The sequence below is a fragment of the Gopherus flavomarginatus genome, chromosome 3 (genome assembly GCF_025201925.1).
Source record: "Gopherus flavomarginatus isolate rGopFla2 chromosome 3, rGopFla2.mat.asm, whole genome shotgun sequence".
In the NCBI taxonomy this organism is placed as follows: Eukaryota; Metazoa; Chordata; order Testudines; family Testudinidae; genus Gopherus; species Gopherus flavomarginatus.
In genome coordinates, this window is record NC_066619.1 from 270,624,689 (window position 1) to 270,647,654 (window position 22,966).

At 43.8% G+C, this 22,966-nt stretch overlaps 1 protein-coding gene across 7 annotated transcripts in view; it reads right to left on the minus strand.

The window, feature by feature from the left end:
• The window catches only part of MAEA (macrophage erythroblast attacher, E3 ubiquitin ligase), a 127,787-nt gene that overhangs the window by 84,140 nt on the left and 20,681 nt on the right, over positions 1–22,966 (minus strand). For 6 of the 7 annotated variants that reach the window (XM_050947840.1, XM_050947836.1, XM_050947834.1 and 3 more), the window contains exons 2-3: positions 13,879–14,061; positions 4,389–4,592 (exon numbers count right to left, since the gene is read on the minus strand). In XM_050947840.1, coding sequence (XP_050803797.1) covers positions 4,389–4,592; positions 13,879–13,986 — 312 coding nt within the window. In that variant the 5' untranslated portion in view covers positions 13,987–14,061. Of the gene's footprint in view, positions 1–4,388; positions 4,593–13,878; positions 14,062–14,834; positions 14,945–22,966 lie in introns of those variants that run through there. The other variant, XM_050947839.1, reaches the window with a different exon arrangement.

Consider the following 22,966-nt stretch of genomic DNA (forward strand, 5'->3'; position numbering starts at 1 on the left):
TCCAGATGAAGTCACACCAGTGCCTTATATAACGGTACTAACACCTCCTTATCTTTACTGGATATACCTCGTCTGATGCATCCCAAGACCGCATTAGCTTTTTTAACGGCCATATCACATTGGCGGCTCATAGTCATCCTGTGATCAAACAATACTCCAAGGTCCTTCTCCTCCTCCATTACTTCCAACTGATGTGTCCCCAATTTATAACTAAAATTCTTGTTATTAATCCCTTAATGCATGACCTTGCACTTTTCACTATTACATTTCATCCTATTACTATTCGTTCAGTTTACAAGGTCATCCAAATCTTCCTGTAGGATATCTCGGTCCTCTGTATTGGCAATACCTTCCAGCTTTGTGTCATCCACAAGCTTTATTGGCACATTCCCAGAAGAGAAGATGAGGAGGGAAGAGCAATGACTAGAACAGTGCTCTGGACAAAGGAGTCAAAACAGGCGCTTGGAAAACACTGGGGCAGGAAGTATTGAAAGGTCGAACCCCAAGCCCATCTATTTTCTCTCTCTCTGGGATGCTGCTTCCGGTGAAGGTTCTGAGCCACTTGAGTCTGTTTCTTAAATGGTCTGCAAATTGCACGATGCTCCTTGATGTGGGCCTCGCCAAGACAGAACAAGCACTGTGAGTGGGGATTGTTGTTGGGGATCACTTCCCCACATGAAGAACAGTGTTTAAACCCCAGTGAGAGTTTTCCCAACGAGGGAAAAACTTTACTACAACTGACACTACTCTAACACCAAGGTTACTAAAACTATACACAACAAAAGAAAAACTAAACTAGCTGAGAGGTTGAGAACACACAGAGCTCCCACTCCAGTTATGGGTGGTGAGAAGGAACTGAGGGAGAGTCAGGGTGTGCTCTCTCATGTAGTCAGGGAAGAGCTGCAGAAGTGGAGGCGAGGGAGGGGGCTATAGCCATGATATGCGAGCACCGTCCCTCTATGGGTAGTACTAAGCAAATTTCCCTGGCTCTGGTCTGCTGGGCATGCACAACCATAAATGGAATACGTGGCTGCAACTACTTGAGGAAGGACTTGAGCAGCCGGCACTTCTTTGTCTAAAATGGTTTCTCATCCTCAGAAGACTTTCTGAGGAGCCTGCCGATTTTCAGTCAAAGCGTGATCCAGATTTCTTCATGAATCATCCCCATCTGCCAAGGGTGTTCCTCAGTGAAGTAGATAACAAAAAGTCCTTTTGCTTTTACTTATATTTTCTTCAAACTCATTGTTTTGATCCTAGACACAAAAAAGAACTCACCCTGTGGTTTTAGTCTCCAGAGTCTTCCCACGCTGATCTCACATCCCTCTGTCAACCAGGCTTTTCCTGTTGACTTACATGAAAATGCAGCTCACATTGTGTTTTGGATTTTTCAAAGCTTGATTTACATCAGAGACCTAGACAGACAGGTAAATCAACATTCCTTTGTCTAAGACAAACTTGTTGATCAACTCTGCCTTGTTATAGGATTTAAAACATCATGCATACAACTTCTTAATTAATCATTCATACACACATCACAGAAGATTTACAATAACCAGTGAAATATACGCTATCATTTGACACCTCATACAACCTTCTTTACAGACAAATACAACAACAGCAGCAATATGTTAGGTCTGATAGGAGTTGCTGATGAAGGCAACGAACCCTTTGCCAGCTGGCACAGAGCAAGTCTTAGGGTCACAAACTTTCTTTGTTCACTCTACTCAAACTATTAAGCTTTTCTTCAATAGTTAAATGATTCAGACATTAGGCAATTGAGAGTGTTAGACCTGAAGGCAGCAGTCAGGTGCTGATGAACTCAAATATTTTAGTCCAAAAATAACTATTAGCAAATGTGAAAACTATCTATGCAGCAGATGGAAGTGGAAAGTCATGAGGCATCACAAAAAAGTATTCTGCTTAGTCCTGCAATGCATTAGAGAACAGTCCCACTCTAGCCATCCTCACTTCAAAACCAGTGTTATGCCTTTTCAGTTTAATTAATGCTCAACAGGAGCTGCTACAGAAGGGAAGTGAGCTGCTACAGAGAGGAAGTAATCTCCTTAACCTCTTTATTGCTGTGTAGATATATCTGGTACATATAGAGGCCTGATCATGCAGCAGAAGACTTACAGCTCCTGTTCCAATGGAGGAAAACCTCCTGTCAGCAGAGGACCAACGGAATTGCAGATCATGCAGTTGCAGCTACATGATACAAGAATAATAGTACTTTATTTTTGAGGCTTCTTCTTGTTACATTGCCCTTCTTAACCAAGGACAATGACCTCATGAGCAAAGAGATGCCTATGAACACGATTTGATGCTCTTCTATTAGAAAAGATTCTTCTACTCATTTTTCACTTCCTTATTTCTCCTCCTCCCCATCTTTCATTTTCATATTTATTGAAGACATTGCTGGCCGAACAAGATCAGATTGATTGAAACAGCCATGGAATTACGAAATAGGTTGGAAGCAAACAATTAGATTAATGCTGTAGCTTTTGGTATGGCTAGCAAATAAGTTCCCCCTTTTTGAACTGTGTCCAGTTTAAAGATATTCCCTCCCCTCAAAAATAAAACAAAACCAGAAAACCACACATGCTGCTAAAACTACTACCACCACCTTCTTCCTCAGAAATATGTTTTGAACAGTAACAGTTGTTGTCAGTAGCTACCGGTGTGGTGCTCTGCTCTTGTTTGATGATAACAGTCGGCTGCAGGCGTGTTCCCTCTGTGTGCTGCTTCAGTTCTGCACAGAGAGACCCCGAGAGAAACCCCAAGACAACAGACTCTAGTAAGGTATGAAGGAACCCGAGCCAGGTTTATTGTCAAACGAAGCACAGTAATAGTTTCCCGTAGACTCTATATGACATACTACGAATTTGTGCCCCCTGGCAATGGACCGGCTCAGCCAGTGCTGGGACTTTCCACTGCTTCCTAGGCCAGACAAAGATGTGCACTCCGGGACCTACTTTTATACAGTTACAGAACAGATTACTCATCCCTACTGACGTATTGAAGTACAGCCCCTTGACTCATTAGGGTGCTGTCTCCTCCTTTGATTATGTTATTTCAAACAGATGTATCCATCATGCTGTTCTTTTGACCCAGTCTTTAAGATGCACCTGTCTGTTCCTTTTTATTTCCGTGGAGTGTTCTGATGCCATCTTGGAGCAAGTTCCTCTTATTAGCACTTACGTGTGGATGCTTCTAGCAGCCCTCTTCTCGCCAACTTCTGTGAGTGGGGCCTGCCTCTGGCTCACAGCCCAGCTTTTGCTTAGCAATGGCTGGAAGCACTTTGGTTCAGGTTTCAGGCCTCAGACTGGGCCTCTGATACAAGAGTTTATGTTTCAGGGACTCATCTTACTACAACAGTCACTGTCCTTCTAGTGTCAGAAGTGCCAATATAGCTTACAGTACTGAGCCGGGGCACTTTTGAGTCCCAATGGCACTTACCCCCAACAGCTCAGAAAGACAAAAATAAGTCAGTTTCTAAGGAGAAAGACTCCTAGATTCTCATAGCAACCAGCTTTTTCCTAAAACATTAATTTCATTTTCCTCTGAGCTGCAGTTGCTGGTGGAGCACAAAAGCCTTCCAGGATCCAGGATAGCTCAGCACCTTGCATACATAAGCCATGCAAAAGAACACGAAGCATAGAAGCCCTGAAGTGTTGTCAGGCAACATGATTCAGCAACTTTATGAAAACTTGTAAGTAGGAGGAAGGTAACATAAAATAAAGTGAAAGATGACCAGAAAATATAAATAAAATGCACAAAATTGCTGCTTTGGAGAAAAACCATAAATGGGAGGAGGGAGGGAAGACACTGACTACAAAACCTTGAGACAACTATTAAATGAATTATTCCAAAGTATTTTATTATAAAAAGTGCCCCAAAAGATGTTTAATAATAGTATAGTACAATAGAACTCTAGATAGCCTATGTTACTGTGATCAGCCTGATCATCTCACAAATCGTTAAAGTATTGCTGGACAGATGGGAAGCTCCACTAACTGATTAGTCAGCAGTCTGACATTCTTTAATAAAAATGTAACAGTACATTTGAAGACATTGGGTGGTGGGGGAGCCTTGGCCTAGGAATTAATTTAATTTTATAACGTCAACACTATGACTCCAATTCTAATTTCTATTTAACACACAAACATGCAAACATATACTGAGAGAACAGACTCTAGAGAATTGGTTTGGAGAATAATTTAACTGAAATAGTAAGAATTCAGGCATACTCTAGTACACAAAATAGCTAGCATATCACTGATCAACTGCTGTGTTTCTCCTAATCTCTCTTTAATACAAACTGACACTCAGATACCATAATGATTAGCACAGTATTAAAGAATCTATATAGAACAGAAGTTGGTACCAACCTCAATACCACTCTGCCTGGCTAGTTTTACAGCTGTATTGTAGTAGCCACAGCGCAAGAGATGTTCCACCATCATGCGATCCATACGTTTTTTCTTCCACATGTTTGCAGCAGCTGGCTGGTCACTACTATGTTCTTTAAGGTGCTCAATCCTGCGTTTACAAAGTTTTGCGCTCTCATCTTCAGCTTGGATCGATTCAACTGCCTAAATTTAAGAAAAAGAGTTATCCAATTAAAAATTAAAGCAAATTTCAGCTTCAGTGATTAGTTTCTTTTAAAGCAATATAACACCTTTACTGTACAATATGTAGAATGTGTACGAATCCAACAAACAAGATTACACATTGCCCAGAACAAACAAAAAATCCATATAGTAGCCTCTGAGTTACAAAAAGTTATTTTACTAAGTTAATTTTCCCAGTTCAGTTCCATTTTTCTACTTATATACAGGAAATTTCAAAGTATGGCCCAGCCTCACTGAGACTTTTAGATGCTACTGCCATGTAAATCTTTCTAAATTGTTGACCTGAATTTATAGGGCTAATTTATTATGGCTTGCCAATGATCTGACAAGAAGATACTTAGGTTCTTGTCCCAAATTCAGGCTACAGAATTAGAGAACATGGGGAGTTCAATGTCTTGTATGGACCCTTGTGATGTGGGGCAAGGTCACTCACACTGAGAACAAAACCAAATTTTCAAGTTCTTTATTAAAATAAATGAGAGAGTAATCAAAGCTATAAACCACAAAGCCCCAAAGAAGTAATACAGTCCCTGGTGGTAACATCTCTTTTCTAAAAGGCTACTTAAACTAGTATACTCATACCCTTCCTTGGAAATCTGATAGTGGGAGACAGAGGATGAGCCTTGTTTCTGGCATGCCTAATGAGTTCAATGGTCCAGGCTCCTAATCCCAAGCTGGCAGAGATCATGTTCGAGTGTTGAATAGTTGAACTGTATTGCAGAAGCTGAGCGGATAGCTTAACAGAAGATAAAGAAGGGGCAACCCCTCCGCATGGTGGTTTGCCCTCTTATATAGTCCTGGCACTGTCCTGAATTTTCATATTAATGCCCAACCCTCCATGCCCAAATCTTATTTCCCCACCCAAATAAATCTTCAAGTACACTTATGCTATAGGCTAGCATATTCTGACATGTTAATATCATATTCATACATATTAATATTCATTATCTCATCCTCAAACCACAAGGTAGACCGCAGAACATGGAAATAAAGATGTAGGCCAAAGGTATGTTCCAGAATTTTGCTAAACACATTCAGTTCTCCATTCAGTTCCCCAAAGTCAAAAGGGGTAACTGGTAGGCCAGTGGTTCTCAAACTGTGGGTCAAGACCCCAAAGTTGGTCACAACCCCATTTAGGGCTGGCTTAGACTTGCAGGAGCTCAGGGCCGAAGCCCAAGCCTGAGGGAGTCAGCCCGGGGTGGTGGGGCTCAGGTTACAGGCCCCCCCTGGCTGGGGCTGAAGCCTTTGGACTTCAGCTTGATCCCTTCCCTGCCTGAGGCAGTGGGACTCAGGCTTTGGCTCCCCCACCCAGGGCAGTGGCACTTGGGTGGGCTCAGGCGTCAGTCCCCCCTCCTGGTGCTGTGTAGTAATTTTTGTTGTCAGAAGGGGGTCGTGGTACAATGAAGTTTGAGAACCCCTGCGGTAGGCCATTTATCTATGCCAAAGGTTACAAACACTTATGCTACTTTGCTCCAGCTAATCATATAGGATACAGGCCTACAGGTTCCTTGCATTACAGCCAAGTATAATGAAGTAATGTGTACTGGAATTATTCAATACACAACATAAACCAAGAAAATAATATAATCAAACCAATAACGAAAAACAGATTCTATACTACAGCAAGCTAGCCCCATGGGCTACAAAATGGAAAAAACATAAATGTGACCACTTTAGCAGCAGTTGCCACCATGTCTTACTATGCATACCACCCCAACCCATAAGTCCCATACAAGTTTGTTGCCAATGCATCCCAACAGCTGAAACCCACTGGTCTTGCACCTATACTCTGCCCTCATTTCCCCCTCCCCATGGAGCTATGCTACTCTTCAGGGGGCTACTGCAGAGCAACCTGTACAGCCTCTCCATTTTTGCTTTCTTTTGTCCTCTTACAGCACTGGAGCTATATATTGGGACCTGCACTAATGGACTTAGAGATGATTTGGCCCTCACAGCATCTTTCAATAAAGGATCTCAAATCAGTTTACGGTCAAGTCTCAGCATCTTTGTTAAATCAGTAGAAATTATCTTTATTCTACAACACTTGTGAAGGATTTCTGCAGATTGTGTCCTGCCTCCAGTGCTCCTGGCAACATGGGTCTAATGCTGGAACCTTTACTTACTAGTTTTACCTTAAGCAACCAGGATGACAAGTTTTTCCCAGCCACTCTTACAGAGTGTCTAGCTCAGAGAGTCAGCACAATGAAAGCCTCTTTCCACAACAATACTATTTTTACCACATAATCACACTCTTTTCTCCCCCACCCTATCAAATTAGATGGCTGATTAATCATGCTGCATGTTTCACTTAGCAATTAATTACATCCACATTTGCAACTTGAGGCTAGGTATTTATGACTGCTGCACATTACACCAGTAGCCAATTTAGATTCCACAAAATAAGTCAACGTGCACAACCTACTGAAAGCAGTCAACGGCAGTTTTATTTACTATTATATGTTATAATTAAATATCTCATTACTAAAAATGGGAAAGAGGCAGATGCACTGGTTTAAACTCTCCAGTCTCTCTCTCCTAAAGGCCCCTGTTAAAGAGAGAAGTTTCATGCTCTCAAATGGAAATCCACCAGAATTCACAGACTATTCATGGGAAGGTTAGTTTTCCAATACCTGGTCTTGGGCCCCAATTGCAGTGCATTAACAGAGCCACTAAAAAAATTTCCCTAGTTCTTGTCCACACTAAGCCTGGCTCTAGTTCAAACTGTTATATCAATCCAAAACTTTAACAATCTTCATTACTCCTTAAGAGAAAATGGTTCACTGTAACGGAGGTAACTACAACTCACTAGAGTGTTTCAATTTTACTACAGAATTTTTCAGTGTAGGGTCCAAGACAATTTAAAAAACAACAAAAAACCCAAACAGACTCTTCGTAAAAAAGTTGTGAGCATTTCCTATTTTTAATGACTAACATCCTCCTTTGCTAAATAAAACAAAAAAAATACAAACAAAAAGTTTTGGCTTGACATTAAATTTCTGAAAACGAAATGGATCCGAAAAAAACAAGATTATTTCAAGGCAAACAACATGAAGGCTGAACTCTATACAACTCCCCTGAAAAGATGCATGCAACATTTTGGTTGAATTTACTTTGGAACCAGAGCTGCTGCCACTTTGATCCCCTTGTCAGGACTGTTAGGAGAGGACACAGATACTTTCCTGGGCCTCTCTGCTACAAATCTGTTGATGAGATGAGTTTAGCGAGTCACTGATGGGAAGCGTGGTCAGCTGGTTAAAGGGGTAGGCATGGGAGAAATGCAGGACTGGGGCTTCCTCAACAGAACCAGTGACATGAACACCAGAGACGTCCCCATAGACACATCAAAAATGTGGACTGTTGAGAGCTAAGGAAATCAGGCTAGAGGGTCCCTTAACACCATCTCAGTAGTTTACTGGGTCTTTGCCTGAACATGTTCTTCGTCCATGGCCTTGCATTGAAAGACCAAAAGGGACCATTGTTAGAAATGCAAGTAGCAACAAGTGACAGGCTACTGCTTGCCTTGACCTTCACCATGAGTAAGTGTAGGGAAAGAAAAAGCTGGAAGGTACCATTTGTCAATTCTCTGCTAGTGCTCTCTAGCTCTTGTGATGGGTTGGATCACAGAAACCCCCTTGGGGCTGCCAACTGCTGTGCCAAGACTACTTCTGCCCCTGTTTTCCCTGCCAGCCTGGGACTCCAGCACCTGGTCTTGCTGAGCCAGACAAACTCATCTGCTCCAACACAGACCAGGGTCTGAACCACATGCCCCAAAGCTGCAGACTTAACAGAAAGCAACTTACAGAAGTGTTGCTGTCTTTAACACTCAGATGCCCAACTCTCAATGGGGTCTAAAGCCCAGATAAATCTGTTTTACCCTGTATAAGCTTTATACAGGGTAAACTCAAATTTTTCACCCTCTATAACACTGATAGAGAGATATGCACAGCTGTTTGCTTCCCCCACCCGCAGGTATTAATGCATACTCTGAGTTAATAAGTAAAAAGTGATTAAGAACAGAAAGTAGGATTTAAGTGGTTCCAAGTAATAACAGACAGAATAAAGTTAATTACCAAGCAAAATAAAATAGAACACGCAAGTCTATGTCTAAGAAAACTGAATACAGATCAAAACCTCACCCAGTAAGCTTCCTTTTACAGACTAGTCTCCTTCTAGTTTGGGTACAGCAATCACTCACACTCCCTGTAGTTACTGTTCTTTGTTCCAGTTTCTTTCAGGAATCCTTGGGGATGGAGAGACTCTCTCTTGAGTCAGCTGAAGACAAAATGGAGGGGTCTCCCAGAGGTTTAAGTAGACTCTCTCTCTTGTGGGTGGAGACTCCCTCCTCTCTTTTATCCAAAGTCCAGCTCCAAGATGGAGTTGTAACTTGCCCATGTGACTCCAGATGTCCACGCATGACTCAGTTTTTACAGGCAGCAGCCACTGTTTCCCTGCTACCTTGAATGTCCTCATGTAGACTTCTTATGCGGATTGGAGCCTCTCAAGATCCATTGTCCCTTAAGTGCTTCTTGACTGGGCACTTAATTTGCCCATTCCTTTCTCAAGAAGCCGACCAAATGCTTTACAAAGGCTGCTTAGAAATCAAGCAAGTATACAGCCAATATTCCTAACTTCAAGTACAAAACTGATACATGCATACAAATAGGAGAAATGTATTCAGTAGATTATAACCTTTACATAGATATGCCATGTAACATATTCCAGTTATATTCCACTTATAATTCACACACACACACACACACACACACACACACACACACACACACACACACACACAGAGAATATTCCCATGAAGCCTTATGGGGTACACCGTCACAGCTCTACACAGGTTTCTGCTAACCAGAGCAAAGGAAGTCTAGCTAGCCCTTCTCCAAGCAGGTCTGAAGTGTGAGAGAGGCCTTCCCCCCTCCAACCACAAAAATATAACAGAACACACTGTCCAGGAAGCAGTGCAGGTTTTCCCCCATATGCTTTGTCTGTCACACTGGGATCAAGCCAGGGATGCAAGAGGAAGTATCTGGCAGTAGTGCAGGTAGCCAGGAATTAAGTGGATTAGCCCAAAAACCTGCTCAAAAGTTGGACACAGATCAAGCCTAACGTCCAATCACATCAGAAAGTTAACTTCCATGGTTTCAGTTCTGAAGAGTTTTATATCCAAGGATCTGCAGCTCCAAGGTATCTGAAGAGGCAGAACCAAACTGGCAGGCTCATAAGCAAACAGGATGTATCCTTGACCTAATAACTGATATCTGAGCTCTGCCTGCAAAATAAATACTGAGCTCTCATCCACAGATGTCAAAGCACATTATGAAGAAAGTAACTATCATTACCCCATTTTACAAACAGATAAACAGAGCCACAGGGAGGTCAAGTGAAAGCTGCAAACTAGCTGTAGATCCATTTTAGGATCCGAGAACCTTTCTTCAATGAAGAAAGAAGAGTTTACGTGTCATGCACACATTCCTCCACCCTATACCAAGGCTCAGCCCTTAAAACTAGGGGGAGTGAGTTCAGGGAGCACATGATGTGGTTCATCTCACTGCAGGTTGCAAATAGCAGCTGCAGACCCTTAGCAGTTAGACCACCAGGGAAGGACCCAGGAAGGGGCTCTTGACAGTAGTCAGAAAGTGCAGTGTTCTCCCCCTTCCTAGATGTGTAAAGTGCGAAAAGGCCCTGTTAAGTGTTCTTTATTATTTTGAACCTTTCGTGTATTCTCTTGGTTAATAAACCTGCCCTGAGGATGTGCAATGTGACTAGAGCTCTTTGGTGTTATTCAGACTGTCCTGTCCACTGACTTATAGCAATCTTTAGCCCACCTCAATAAGCGCTGAAGCCAGCAGTGCTATTGTTACCGAAGATAGTCAATACTTACATAGTCTTTGGGCCAGAGCCTCAGCTGCCGTAGAGTTGATGAAGTTACACTGGTTTACAGCAGCTGAGAATCTGGCCCTTTATGTCCACATTATGCCACAGTTCGTTGGATGTTTTTGTTCAGGATAAAGTGAGAGACTAAATCCTGTCAGACCTTGAGTCAATGTCTGAAGTTTGAGGTGGTTTTCATTTCACCATCAGCACACAGTGACCCTCCTGGTTCTGACAGTTCCTGCTATTGAAATAAACAAGGCCAGGAAAGAAGATCTTCAGTATCAAGTACAGGTTTGACAGCAGATCTATACTTAAAATGCTGCACCGGTGCAGCTGCACCACCGTGGCGCTTCAGTGAAGATGTTACTATGCCAATGGGGAAGCGACTCCTGTTAAAGTGTAGTTAATCCACCTTTGCAAGAAGGCCAAATCTGAGCTAGTCTTTAGTCCAGGGGCTGCTGCGGATGCCTGGCAGGACCCCCCGTTTCCTTTTATGAGGAAACTGCAGCATCTCTGTTGGTTGCAACTGTGACAGAATGACCAGATGAGAAAGGTGATGTATCTTGGCATCTGCCTTCCTGAGACATGTTGCTATTCCTCAGTGAAACGCCAGCCTGGCTACTGTCTATCATATAAAAGAGAATAGTGGTCGCATTGTAATTCTTTGTAGAATGAGATATTGGGCTCTTGTCTAGCTTTGCTACTTATTCAAATTACATTCCAGATTCTTGTGTCTATTTTGTAATTAGATTTTTTTGGGAAGAATGTGCTGTAAAGTTATCAGAATAAATTTACAGACAGAAAAGGTCATAGTACGCATCTTTTCTTAGTGCTTTAGTCAAGGATAAAGTGTGTTCTTTTTGCAGCCTCTACTACAGCTTCATCAATAGATATATACATTCCAAGACCAGAAAGGACCATTGTGATTCATCAAGTTCAGGGGTTCTCAAACTTCATCACACCATGACCCCCTTTCTGACCAAAAAAGGCTACATGACCCTAGGAGAGCAGACTGAAGCCTCAGCCCACCCAAACTCTGCCGCCCCAAGGGACGCGGGCAGGGGGGAGTGCAGAGGCATCATAGTCCTTGCTCTTCAGCCCTGGGCATTGGGGCCTGGGCCCCAAGCAAGTCTAATAGCAGCCCTGGCGACCCCATGCTACACTCTTTGGGGTCCTGAGCCACAGTTTGAGAACCGCTGATCTAGTCTGACTTCCTACGTAACACAGGCCATAGAGCTTCCCCAAACTAATTCCTAGAGCAGGTCAGTTATAAAAATATCCAGTCTTGATTTTAAAATTGCCAGCGCACCATTTGCAAACTGAAAAACAGATGTGCAGCTGGCGCTGATAGTATCCTGCTGGAGCTGCTAAAATGCGCTTTTGGCCCTGTAGCGGAATCACTTGTGGCCATCATCCACCTGATGCAAAGAACTGGAACCTTTCCAACCGCCTGAAAGGACAGTATTGTAATCTCACTTTATAAGGGCAAGAGATTGTGCAGTGAACGTTAGAGATAAAGAACAATCATTTTGTTGTCCATGCTGGGGAAGCTGTTTGTGCAAGTTCTGCTGGCGCATTTAGAGCCCCTGCTACATTGAAAGCGTCACCTCCAACAGTCAGGTTTTACAAAGAACAGGTTCATATTAGATGCCATTTTGGCCCTCTGCCTGTTGTCACAGCTGCATCGTGAGTTCAAGAAATGTGTAGCGTATATTGATCTTAAGGCTGCGTTGGATTCAGTTGACCGAGTCATGCTATGGAAAGCCTTAAAGGGTATAGGTGTCTCAACCACTCTGCCGGACTTGATTAGTGAGCTGCATAATGGAACCACTGCCTGTGTACATCTGGATAATCAGATGTCAGCACATTTAAAATCAGTATCTGGTGTCAGGCAGGGCTGAGTCTTGGTCCCTGCACTCTTTTGTTGGGCAAAGGATTTCATAACGCAACATTCTGTCAGATCCATTGATTAAGTTCAGTGATCTCTTGCTCTCAGACCTTGACTACGCAGATGTTGTTCTTCTAGTACAAAGCACAAACAGGTTTCACGTAGCACTCCACCAAATAGGAGAGCTGGCCAAGGTTAACCTCCATGTTTCATAGTCAGAGACAAAGCTTCAAAAGCTAGGATCAGGTCCACCTTAGACTCCAATCCCTTTGAATAAGGAAACAGACAAAGCATTTTTCAGCTTTTGCTATTTGGGTTCTATACTCACTAGTTCCTTCAACTCTCACACAAAGGTTCTCCATCAGATTGTCATTGAAGTGTCTGCCATGGGTCATTTACAAGAAATATAGACTCAACATCATCTCAGCACAACTGCCAAGTTCAGGATCTATTCGAGCTGTAACCTCTCTGCACTGCTGTACAGTTGCAAAACATGGCCACTATGTTGCTCAGATTAGGCAAAGATGGAGGCTTTCCACACAAAATACCAGTGTTATATACTGGACGTTAATAATGCAGACATTTATGGTTGCTCTAGTTTACAGACTAATGGGGCTACTGTCTGCAGCTGGCCTTACGCTTTTTGGACATGTCGCCAGAATGCCACAATTTTAGTGGTGATGTGATGGAGATACCTCTCTGCTGGGAAGTGAAGTGATGCAACCAACTCACTTAACTGCTGCTACCTCTTCTGTGGCTAAAAAACTTCAGTCTCCAGGACTGTCAGATAGAGAAGCCTCATCTACTGGTTTAGATAGATAAAACAAGAGAAAATCCAGTCATCACGATGGCTCTGATGTCATGCAATACTTCTGTATTGGCTATTCAAAAAATATGCATTTAATATACATATTTCTACTTTAAGAGATTTAGTGATACACCTCTACCCCACTATAATGCGACCTGATATAACATGGGTTTGCATATAGCGCAGTAGCAGTGGGGCTCCGGCTGCTGCGGGGATCCCCGGGCCCTTTAAATCACCACTGGAACCCTGCTGTTGCTACTCCGAGGCTGCGGCAGCAGGGCTCTGCCGGTGATTTAAAGGGCCTGGGGCTCCCCGCGGCCGGGCTCTTTAAATCACCGCCGCAGCCCTGCCACCTCTACCCCGATATAAAGGCATTTCACCTATAACATGGTAGGCATTTTTGGCCCCCCATGACTGTGTTATATCGGGGTAGAGGTGTACTAAATCATGAGACATAAAGCCAAATTTCATAGGCATTGTGAAGCAAGATACAATCGATCACTTTCTGGTATTCGCTTTACAATATAGCCTTAAAGGCTCTCTCTAGTGCCATCAATATTTATTTCTGAACCACAAGAATAAAAGCGCGGAGTAACTTAACACAATGACCGAGGTAATCCTCTGAAATGAGAAATGAAGATCTAACAAACAGTAGAAATATCAGTTACCTTTCTTTTCAGAACACTGAGCTTTTCAACTACTCCATCAAGGAGACTAACAACTGAATCCACAGCAGGACAGCTACTCAAGGTCTTCTCCAGCTCTGCAACAACCATAGTAACGTGGCTCGTCTCTCGATCAATATTTTTCTGTGCAGCTCGAAACCGTTTGTTCAGTGTTTCATAAGGTACCTAAAATAAAAATTGTTAAGGCTTTAGAATTAAATGTACTTAAATAGACATCTCTGCTAGAGAATTTCTGTGCAATAGTGGACAAGCCGAGTCAAAATTGTTAAAAAAACAACAAACAACAAACAATTGATGTGGTGTGCCTCCCTTTTTGTGCCCAACTTGAGACACCTTTGAGGGCCTATGTTTTCAGGAAGCGCTGAGCATCCACCCTCTGAAAACCAGACCCCCTTCTAGCTGTCTCAAGATGCACACCCAAATTCACTAGTGAGTTTGAAAATTTTGGTCTTAATCTCTTCTTAGTTCCTATTCATAGAATGGCAGTTACAGTTCCTTTCCCCCACTCTGTCTCTCTTTTTTCAGTATAGCATGTAAGCTTTTTGGAGGAAGGATTGTGTACATTGAGCACTTAGCACAATGCCATTCCCCCCAGTTTCAACTGGTGTAGCCACTATACAAAATATGACAGTCTATTGGATATTTTTCAACTAATGGATAAGAGTGAGGAGAGACCGGTTTGTGAATTATCCAAGCAGAAAAGAAGCTAGATGCCAAATAAAAGTTATTATTTCACTTAGTATAGAAATTAGCACATATAATGAGCAAATGATTAGATTAAATGTAATTGTTAGGTTGCTTTCCCTATTTCCTTAACAAAACAAAACAAAAAAAAGGAAACTACTGTTAATCTAAAACAAGCTTGTTTCCTTCCCAAAGTTTCTCTACAATTTTCTGTGCACATTGAGTTCTTGTTGCAAGGTTGGTATGACACTTACTGGGGGACACCCAGAGTTGCGAGGCACCTCTATACTACCTGCCCTTAGCACGAGAGAGTCTTGTCTGTGCCTGCTGAGGATCAGCTTCTGGACTCCACCAGCCTTTGGCAACACAGGCCTCTTAGACCTCGCTGTCTCTGTACAAGTTAGTAATAGGCACACATCAATCTAAGTCCCCTCAGCATTCTTCTGGAGGACCCACAGAACTCTCAGATTCTCTATTCCAGGGGTTCTCAAAATGTGGGTCATGACTCCAAAGTGGGTCATGACCCCATTTTAATGGGATCACCAAGGCTTGTGTTGGTCCCGGGCCCAGCAAGTCTGAACCCCAAGCCCCACCACCCAGAGCCCAAGACCCACCGCCCAAGGCTAAGGTTACATGCTCCCCTTTGGGCTTCAGCTTTGGCCTCCCCCCACCCAGGGCAGTGGGGCTCAGGCAGGTTCAGTCTTCGATCCCCTCGTGTAGGAATTTTTGTTGTCAAAAGAGGATCATGATGCAATTAAATTTGAGAACCACTGCTTTATTCCATAAGGAACAGTGCATAGTTTCAACTGAGGATTACCACTCTGCTTAACACACAGCATTTAGATATATTTATAGTGAAAACAAAAATATGTTTATTATCAAAAGAACAGAGAATCAAGTGATAAAAAGTAAGACTATCAGAAACAAATGGCTACATATAAAACAAAATTATGGAACAATAATAAATATATAAACAAAATATGTTTTCTAGAGTCTAAATTTAAATTCATAAGACATTTTCATTTCCTACAGAACAGCTTACCTCGTGCTTTTCCCCCCACCAGCATTTTCAGTCAGGATGACTAAGATCAGTTTTTCATGAGATCACATCCAGTGGCAGCTTTTCCTCACCAGCTAAGGGATACCAGTGGATCTCTCTGCACCCCCAGATATATCAGACCAGACCTTTTGAGCTTCACTTGAAAACAGGATTCCCCCTCCACCTGCTGTTTATCTGTTCCTATTAATTTCCTTCTGAAGTCTCAGAATACACTACTAAACTTCTACTGTGAGACACACAATACACAACGGTCCACCAAGGAGATAAATGTCTCCCACCTCTGGTCTGGAGAAGTTTGTCGCAAGGCATGTTACCTTTTGAGTTACCTGCCTTTAAACTACAAAGCCTAGAGAACATAATTTTTAGCATATATACACATAACTCCTTACATATTTTCCATACATACATTTTGCAATGATTATGATAACCCGTGTGGTACAGGGCTTCCTTAGAGACCTTACGTAACCCTTTTGTGTAAACCCATGGAACCTCTGTACCCCTGCCACTAGGCATCAGGAGGTCCTTGGGTCACAGTTCTCAATCCGTTTTAGAAGAAGTGACAATTTTAATGCATATTTATAAACTTCATCCATGCAGAGCCTTATATGGACTTTGCAAATAAGGCTCTGATCCTGTAAATGCCTATGTGCACAAATCTCAACTCCTCCAATGGAAGTTGCACATGTGGAGCACTTCTAGTTTGGATTCAAGGGTGAGTGAGTTTGGACCAGGTGGAAAGTGTGCAAGATCTTGTGTCTGGCATTCTTTAGATAGCATCCAGAAGAAATCAGGTTCCTGGTACTAGTTTTACTTTACAGAAAGTATTTTAATAATTAAATAGGAAGTCAAAACGAAGTCCAACTAATAATTAGGCAGCAAAGGAGTTAACTACAGTTATGGTAGTAAGTTTGACTCTTAATATCACAGAAAAGTCACTGAGGAACTGCTGGAATGAGAAAACAAAGCAACAGCAGCATATTGGACAACACAGCACTACTGAGAAGGCAGATGCTGTAATAAGGATTTAGAAGATTTGATGAGTGCCCTGAAATCCAGGGAAAATTAGAGAATCATTACAGTCTAAGATGGTGTCACACTGGGCTGTAAACAGACTTAAAGATGAAATAGCTGCAGTTAAGTAGCTCCTGTTAAAGGGAGTCGCATAAGTGAACTGAGGGATTGTTAGATTCTTAGGAGTGGAGATGAGTTAAGAAATAAAGCGTCAATGGAATAGGACTGAGTATGTGTTTATCCTGAAAACACAAACATAAAATAGTTACACAAAGCAGCTTGTTGACAAGAGAATTATCACTATAAAAGTAGGGGACATATTCTGCACCACAAAGCAGGCTTCAAGCCCATATAGTGAGAGGATCACTCCAATATAAGTAATGAAGGGCTCGTGAGGCAGTTTCCCTATACCACTCCAGCACAAATGGCAGAGGTAAATCTAGAACAATCACTAGATTCTGTAGAATTTTTTTGTACTTGAGAAGATGTGCATTAAAATTAGTTTTTTTTGTTTGTTTTTTAATATACCATATAGTCCAGCTGCAGCTAAGAAGAGCACAGGATAATTTAGGGCAGGGGTTCTCCACTTTTTCCTTGCTGAGGCCCCCCTCACATGCTATAAAAACTCCAGGGCCTGGTGGGGCGGACTCGGGGCCGGGGGGTGGGAAGACGCCCCTTGGGCATAGGCATAGTTTGACTTGTGGGGGGGGAGGGGGCAAGGGCTGGAAGGGCAAGGGCCAGCTCTGCACAGCGGGGTCCAGGAAGAGAGCACCACCTCCACGACCTGACTCAACTCAGCAGGCCACCCGGCCTGTCTGGGCTGTGGGGGATGCAACCAAATATACAACTCAAAAGGGTGGGGGGGAACTCAGCTCAAAAAATTGGGTGCAGACAGGGGGTAGCTAGGGGCTGCGTACAGCAAGGAATGTAGCTTGGGGTGCAGGCAAGGGGTAGCGAGGGACTGTGTGCAGGGACGGGGGGGGTAGGTCAAGTTGCAGGGAGGATAGCTAGGGGCTGTATGCCAGGAGGGCTCCCCCTGCCGTGGCTGCTCCCAGAGAGCTTTGCCAGCCCCCGAGCCAGGTCCTCTCACCTGGGTGACTCTTACCAGCTGCGTGAGTAGTCAAAGGAGGCCAGGAGCTGAGGAGCAGGCACCAGCAGGAGACGGGAAGTGCTACGGCTGCATGCTCCATGGCATCACCAGCCAGAGAAGCAGCTGCCCCACACTGCCTGGCTCTGGCTTCCCATCTACAACCTGGCCAGAGAGCTGAGCATCAGCGGGACAAGAGGAAAGGAGGAGCTGCCCCAGACTGCCACGCTCTGGGTAAGGCACTGGGGGGGGGATAACGGGGGAACACTTGCACACCCCAACTCTACCCATAGGCTCAGGGCTTCTGCCCGCAGAACGCTGGGGGGCTCCAGTCCCATGAGGCTCCCAGCCCCGCACCAGACTTCAGATGGGGGGGCAGCTTCAGGCTTGGGGCACGAGGTTTCAGGCATGGGGCCCCATGCCCCTCCCCCCAATGGATCACAGACCCCCGGTTGAGCCCCACTGACTTAGGGGTGTGGTTGAAAAGGCAGCTAGTTGCTCTGTGCTGGGCGCAGGGAAGCCAGGTCCCAGGGCTTCCCAGCACACTGATTATGGTTTCAGCCCCTTTGGGCTGCTGGCAGCCTGTGCAAATTAAAGCAATCCTCAGGGTTCAGAGCTGGATCTGGATTGAGAGAGTGCATTAAGCATCCTTTGCAAGGATCCCTCCCCCAATTCTACTCTAAATCATGCTGTGCATTCAGCTGCAGCTGATCTATACATACCACATCAAAAACTCATGTTATTTTTAAAAGTCCAAAACAATTCTGCAGAACTGTTTTTGATTTACTTGCACCCTGTCCGTACAAAATGCTGTCTGGGAGATTTTTGCAGCACAATCTTTTAGAGGCAAGTACTGTTGCCAAACCTAACCATTCAAAAATCATGAGTGAAATCAAAAGAAAAAAAAAATCTTTCTAAAACAATAAATTGTAAGCTCATTAGTTCCTTTCTGGTTTCTGAGCTATGGAGAACGTCAGTCACATTTTCAAACTTTTCTCTGTAAATATGAGGGCTGGAACTTTTGTATTAAAAAAGCTGAGATTCTCACTTGACTCCAGGAATAATGCTTCAAGAAGACATCAAATATGAATTCTGAGATAAAATAGTGAATCTGAATTAAGAAAAACACCCACACTACTTTAGTAGCAATTTGTCCTGCTGGTTGACTTTTACAAATCTGCATCTTATTTCTTTTTCATTTCAAGAATATATGGAAGGGTATGAAGTTTAGAAGAAAAATCTTGCAGAACCTGTTAATGGGGCATGCAAGGTTTTATTGTTATTAATTGTACAAACACCCTACCACCAGTAACAATAAGGAGAAATTCTACTTCTCTCTCATCATGTTGAGATCAGCACCTCCACATTTTAGATATTCAGTCTAGTTGAGAAATAATATATTTACAACTGAAAGTTAAGTTGTTTTGAGTTTATTTGTCAGTCCTAATTTCTACAGCCACCCTTCACAGCCATTTGTAGGAGTACAAGGCCCAAGCCCATTTTTCTCTTTTCTGACTTTTTAAAATACATCTATAGGCACCCAATTCACTGCTCTAGCATATATCCCATAAATTAAAACACACACAAAATTAACAGACTGCCAGTAAATATATCCATCTCAGCCCACGCTCTCCCCAGAAGCCTTGGAGGAGAAAAAGGGACGGGCTTTACAGCATGCCTTAGGAGATTAAAAATCAGAGCTCTAGGGCAGTGTTTCCCAAACTTGGGACAAAAGCCCCTGGCGGGCCGGGATGGTTTGTTTACATGCCACATCTGCAAGTCCATCCGATTGCAGCTCCCGATGGCCACGGTTCGCTGCTCCAGGCCAAGGGGAGCTGCTGGAAGAGACGGCCAGTATGTCTTTCGGCCCGCACTGCTTCCTGTCACCCCCATTCGCCTGGACCAGGAAACCATGGCCAGTGGGAGCTGTGATTGGCCGGACCTGCGGACACGGCAGGTAAACAAACTGTCCTGACTCGCCAGGGGCTTTCCCTACATAAGCAGTGTCCCAAGTTTGGGAAACACTGCTCTAGGGGAATATGACAGAGTGCTGTGAACCAAGAGCTGAGCCACCACTCAGGTCACTTAAACACCAATTAATTTCCCCCAGGGTGGACTGGATAGGATTAGATTCGAATGGTCTGGAAAAGGACTAACAAGCAAATTGGCCCAGGAATAAGGAGGTATAAGACAGCACAGAAAGGAAGTGCAGGGAAGAGAGAGGCAGGATGGCAGAGCAAGAACCAGGAAAAGGATCTCTAGGTAGAGATCTCTTCCCTCTCCTCAGCAGAGAACTGAGGTGAAACTGAAAGCCTAAGTAATTATGGTGTATGGATCTGCCAGGTGGCGGGAAGAACAAATGTAAATAAATCGCATGGAGGTGTTTGACAACTGAAGGTCTCCAAGGCTGCATAGAGAGAGCAGAGGACAGGAATGGGCTGTCACCCTGCCACACCCAGTAAGGAAACCAAGTTCCACAATACAGTACACACTCAAAGAGAACACCATGCCAGCAGCTTCCTTATTTATAATGAGGGGAAATCTAGCTCAGATGCTTCTACTGATCTGAACTCTGGCAGTATGCTATGGGAGCGATGATCTCAAGGTGTAACCACATGAACAGCATATTACAACAGTCTATTCTGGAGATGAGAAAGGCATGGATAATTGAAATGAACCTCATTGGCACTCTCACTGAAGGACTGTCTGGATACGTGGACTCTCTACTCAGACCCTATGCCACCAGCACTCCCAGCTATCTCCGTGACACCACTGATTTCCTGAGAAAACTACAATGCATTGGTGACCTTCCAGAAAACACTATCCTAGCCACCATGGATGTAGAGGCTCTCTACACAAACATCCCACACACAGATGGAATACAAGCTGTCAGGAACAGTATCCCAGATGATGTCACAGCACAACTGGCTGCTGAGCTCTGTGCCTTTATCCTCACACACAACTATTTCAAATTTGATGACAATATATCTCTCCAGATCAGTGGCACCGCTATGGGCATTCGCATGGCCCCACAATATGCCAATATTTTTATGGCCGACCTGGAACAACGCTTCCTCGGCTCTCGTCCACTCACGCCCCTTCTCTACCTACGCTACATTGATGACATCTTCATCATCTGGACCCATGGGAAGGAGACTCTGGAAAAATTCCACCGCGATTTCAACAGCTTCCACCCCACCATCAACCTCAGCCTGGACCAATCTACATGGGAGGTCCACTTCCTAGACACCACAGTGCAAATAAGTGATGGTCACATTAACACCACCCTATACTGAAAATCTACTGACCGCTATGCCTACCTTCATGCCTCCAACTTCCATCCCGGGCACACCACACGATCCATTGTCTACAGCCAAGCGCTGAGGTACAATCGCATCTTCTCTAACCCCTCAGACAGAGACCAACACCTACAAAATCTCCACCAAGCATTCTCAAAACTACAATATCCGCACGAGGAAATAAGGAAACAGATCAACAGAGCCAGATGTGTACCCAGAAGCCTCCTACTGCAAGACAAACCCAAGAAAGAAACCAACAGGACTCCACTGGCCATCACATACAGTCCCCAGCTAAAACCCCTCCAACGCATCATCAGGGATCTACAACCCATCCTGGACAATGATCCCACACTTTCACAAGCCTTGGGTGGCAGGCCAGTCCTCTCCCACAGGCAACCTGCCAACCTGAAACATATTCTCACCAGTAACTGCACACTGCACCACAGTAACTCTAGCTCAGGGACCAATGCATGCAACAAACCTCGATGCCAACTCTGCTCACATATCTACATCAGCGACACCATCACAAGACCTAACCAGATCAGCCATACCATCACCGGTTCATTCACCTGCATGTCCACCAATGTAATATATGCCATCATATGCCAGCAATGCCCCTCTGCTATGTTCATCGGCCAAATTGGACAGTCGCTACGGAAAAGGATAAATGGACACAAATCAGATATTAGGAATGGCAATATACAAAAACCTGTAGGAGAACACTGCAACTTCCGTGGCCACACAATAGCAGACATTAAGGTGGCCATCCTGCAGCAAAAAAACTTCAGGACCAGCCTTCAAAGAGAAACTGCTGAGCTTCAGTTCATCTGCAAATTTGACACCATCAGCTCAGGATTAAACAAAGACTGTGAATGGCTTGTCAACTACAAAACCAGTTTCTCCTCCCTTGGTTTTCACACCTCAACTGCTAGAACAGGGCCTCATCCTCCCTGATTGAACTAACCTCATTATCTCTAGCTTGCCTGCATATATATACCTGCCCCCGGAAATTTCCACTACATGCATCTGACGAAGTGGGTATTCACTCACGAAAGCTCATGCTCCAAAATGTCTGTTAGTTTATAAGGTGCCACAGGATTCTCTGCTTCTTTTACAGATCCACACTAACACGGCTACCCCTCTGATACTTGAGGTGAACCTTGCCATACAGAGAAAGGTCACAACCATCTTGCCAGGCCTAAATGGAAAAAAGTGCTTGGCCACAGCTGCTACCCAAGCACCTAGTATCAGTCTAGGACCTACCACTACCCTCAAACTGTGTGTCTGTTTTACAGATGGTGCTCTTACATTCTGGCAGGCATGCAGATATACCGTTCAGCCAAATTTTCCAGTTTCTTCCCCCACTCCTCATGTCTGGATTGAGTCACAGTCATAAAACATTCTCCACCCAATCCATCAGGGAAATTAACACACCATAGAAACATGTCTTAGAGGGCTCTTAAAAAAAACAACCCAGCCTTAAAGGGGGAGGGGGAGGAGGAAAATCACCAAAGCACCACCCTCCTACCCCCATTTGTGAAGCTGTCCTGGAGCACATAAGAAGGGCTTTAAAAAATCCACTCACAAGTAGCAAGGAGAAAGTTTTCTGGCATGTGGAGGGGAGTTGTGTCTGCGGCATTTAAACTTATTTTATTTAGGTTTAGTAAGCGCTACATTTCTAGCCCTTTATTGTTGAAGGCAGCATTACAAATGTTAATTGATGCATTGTTATCTGTCTGAAACAGCAGTTAAAACAGTTCAGCGTCTCTGTTGTTGCTCATAGCTTTCCCAGACAGCATGTAACAAAAATGACATGTAATTGTGCCCATTTATCTCAAAATGACCCTTAGAGAAAGCTAGGAGCTGCAGTAGAGACATGCCCCCACTCTCTTACAACACACGAAACAGGTATGAAAGTATTTATACGAT